Source organism: Merops nubicus, unplaced genomic scaffold, assembly GCF_000691845.1.
Source record: "Merops nubicus isolate BGI_N331 unplaced genomic scaffold, ASM69184v1 scaffold37670, whole genome shotgun sequence".
Classification (NCBI taxonomy): Eukaryota; Metazoa; Chordata; class Aves; order Coraciiformes; family Meropidae; genus Merops; species Merops nubicus.
The window spans coordinates 5,282-5,809 of NW_008585507.1; the positions used below are offsets into that span (position 1 = coordinate 5,282).

Below are 528 nucleotides of genomic sequence, written 5' to 3' on the forward strand. Positions count from 1 at the left end.
TGGGAGGCCCCCAGTGTGCCCTGCTCAGTTTTCCTCCTCCCCCTCCCCGGAACAGGGCTCTTCAACCTGCGCCAGATCGTCCTGGCCAAGGTGGACCAGGCGCTGCACACCCAGACGAAGGCCGACCCCGTGGAGGTGTTTGCCCGGCTGTGTGAAGAGGTGCTGGGTGTCCCGGCCACCCCAGGTACCCCGGGGCTCGCTGGCTCTCCAGCCCTGCCCTGCAAGCTTGGCTCAGCAGGTTCTTTTCAAGGCTGGGGCCTCCGACTGGCTCAACGGGGACAATTTTCTGCTGGCTCTGGGAAAAGCGGGGCTGGAACGACACGAAACCAACTGGAAAGTTCTTCCCCGTTTCCCCTGGGATTGTGAACCAGCTGACCCAGGGCCCGTGCTGACGCCTTTGGAGGGGTTTGTCTGGGATCCAGCAGCTCTTTCTCAATAACTCCCCTTCCTTTCCTTTCCCTTCCTTCCCCCAGGCACCAACATGCCCGCGACGTTTGGCCACTTGGCCGGCGGCTACGACGCCCAGTA

At 62.9% G+C, this 528-nt stretch overlaps 1 protein-coding gene across 1 annotated transcript in view; it reads left to right on the plus strand.

Moving 5' to 3' along the window:
• Positions 1 to 528, plus strand: part of THOP1 (thimet oligopeptidase 1) — a gene marked incomplete at its 5' end in the record, with an annotated part of 6,165 nt that overhangs the window by 5,250 nt on the left and 387 nt on the right. The window contains 2 exon segments of the mRNA XM_008947653.1: positions 15 to 184; positions 474 to 525. Of these exon segments, the coding sequence (XP_008945901.1) occupies positions 15 to 184; positions 474 to 525 (222 nt within the window).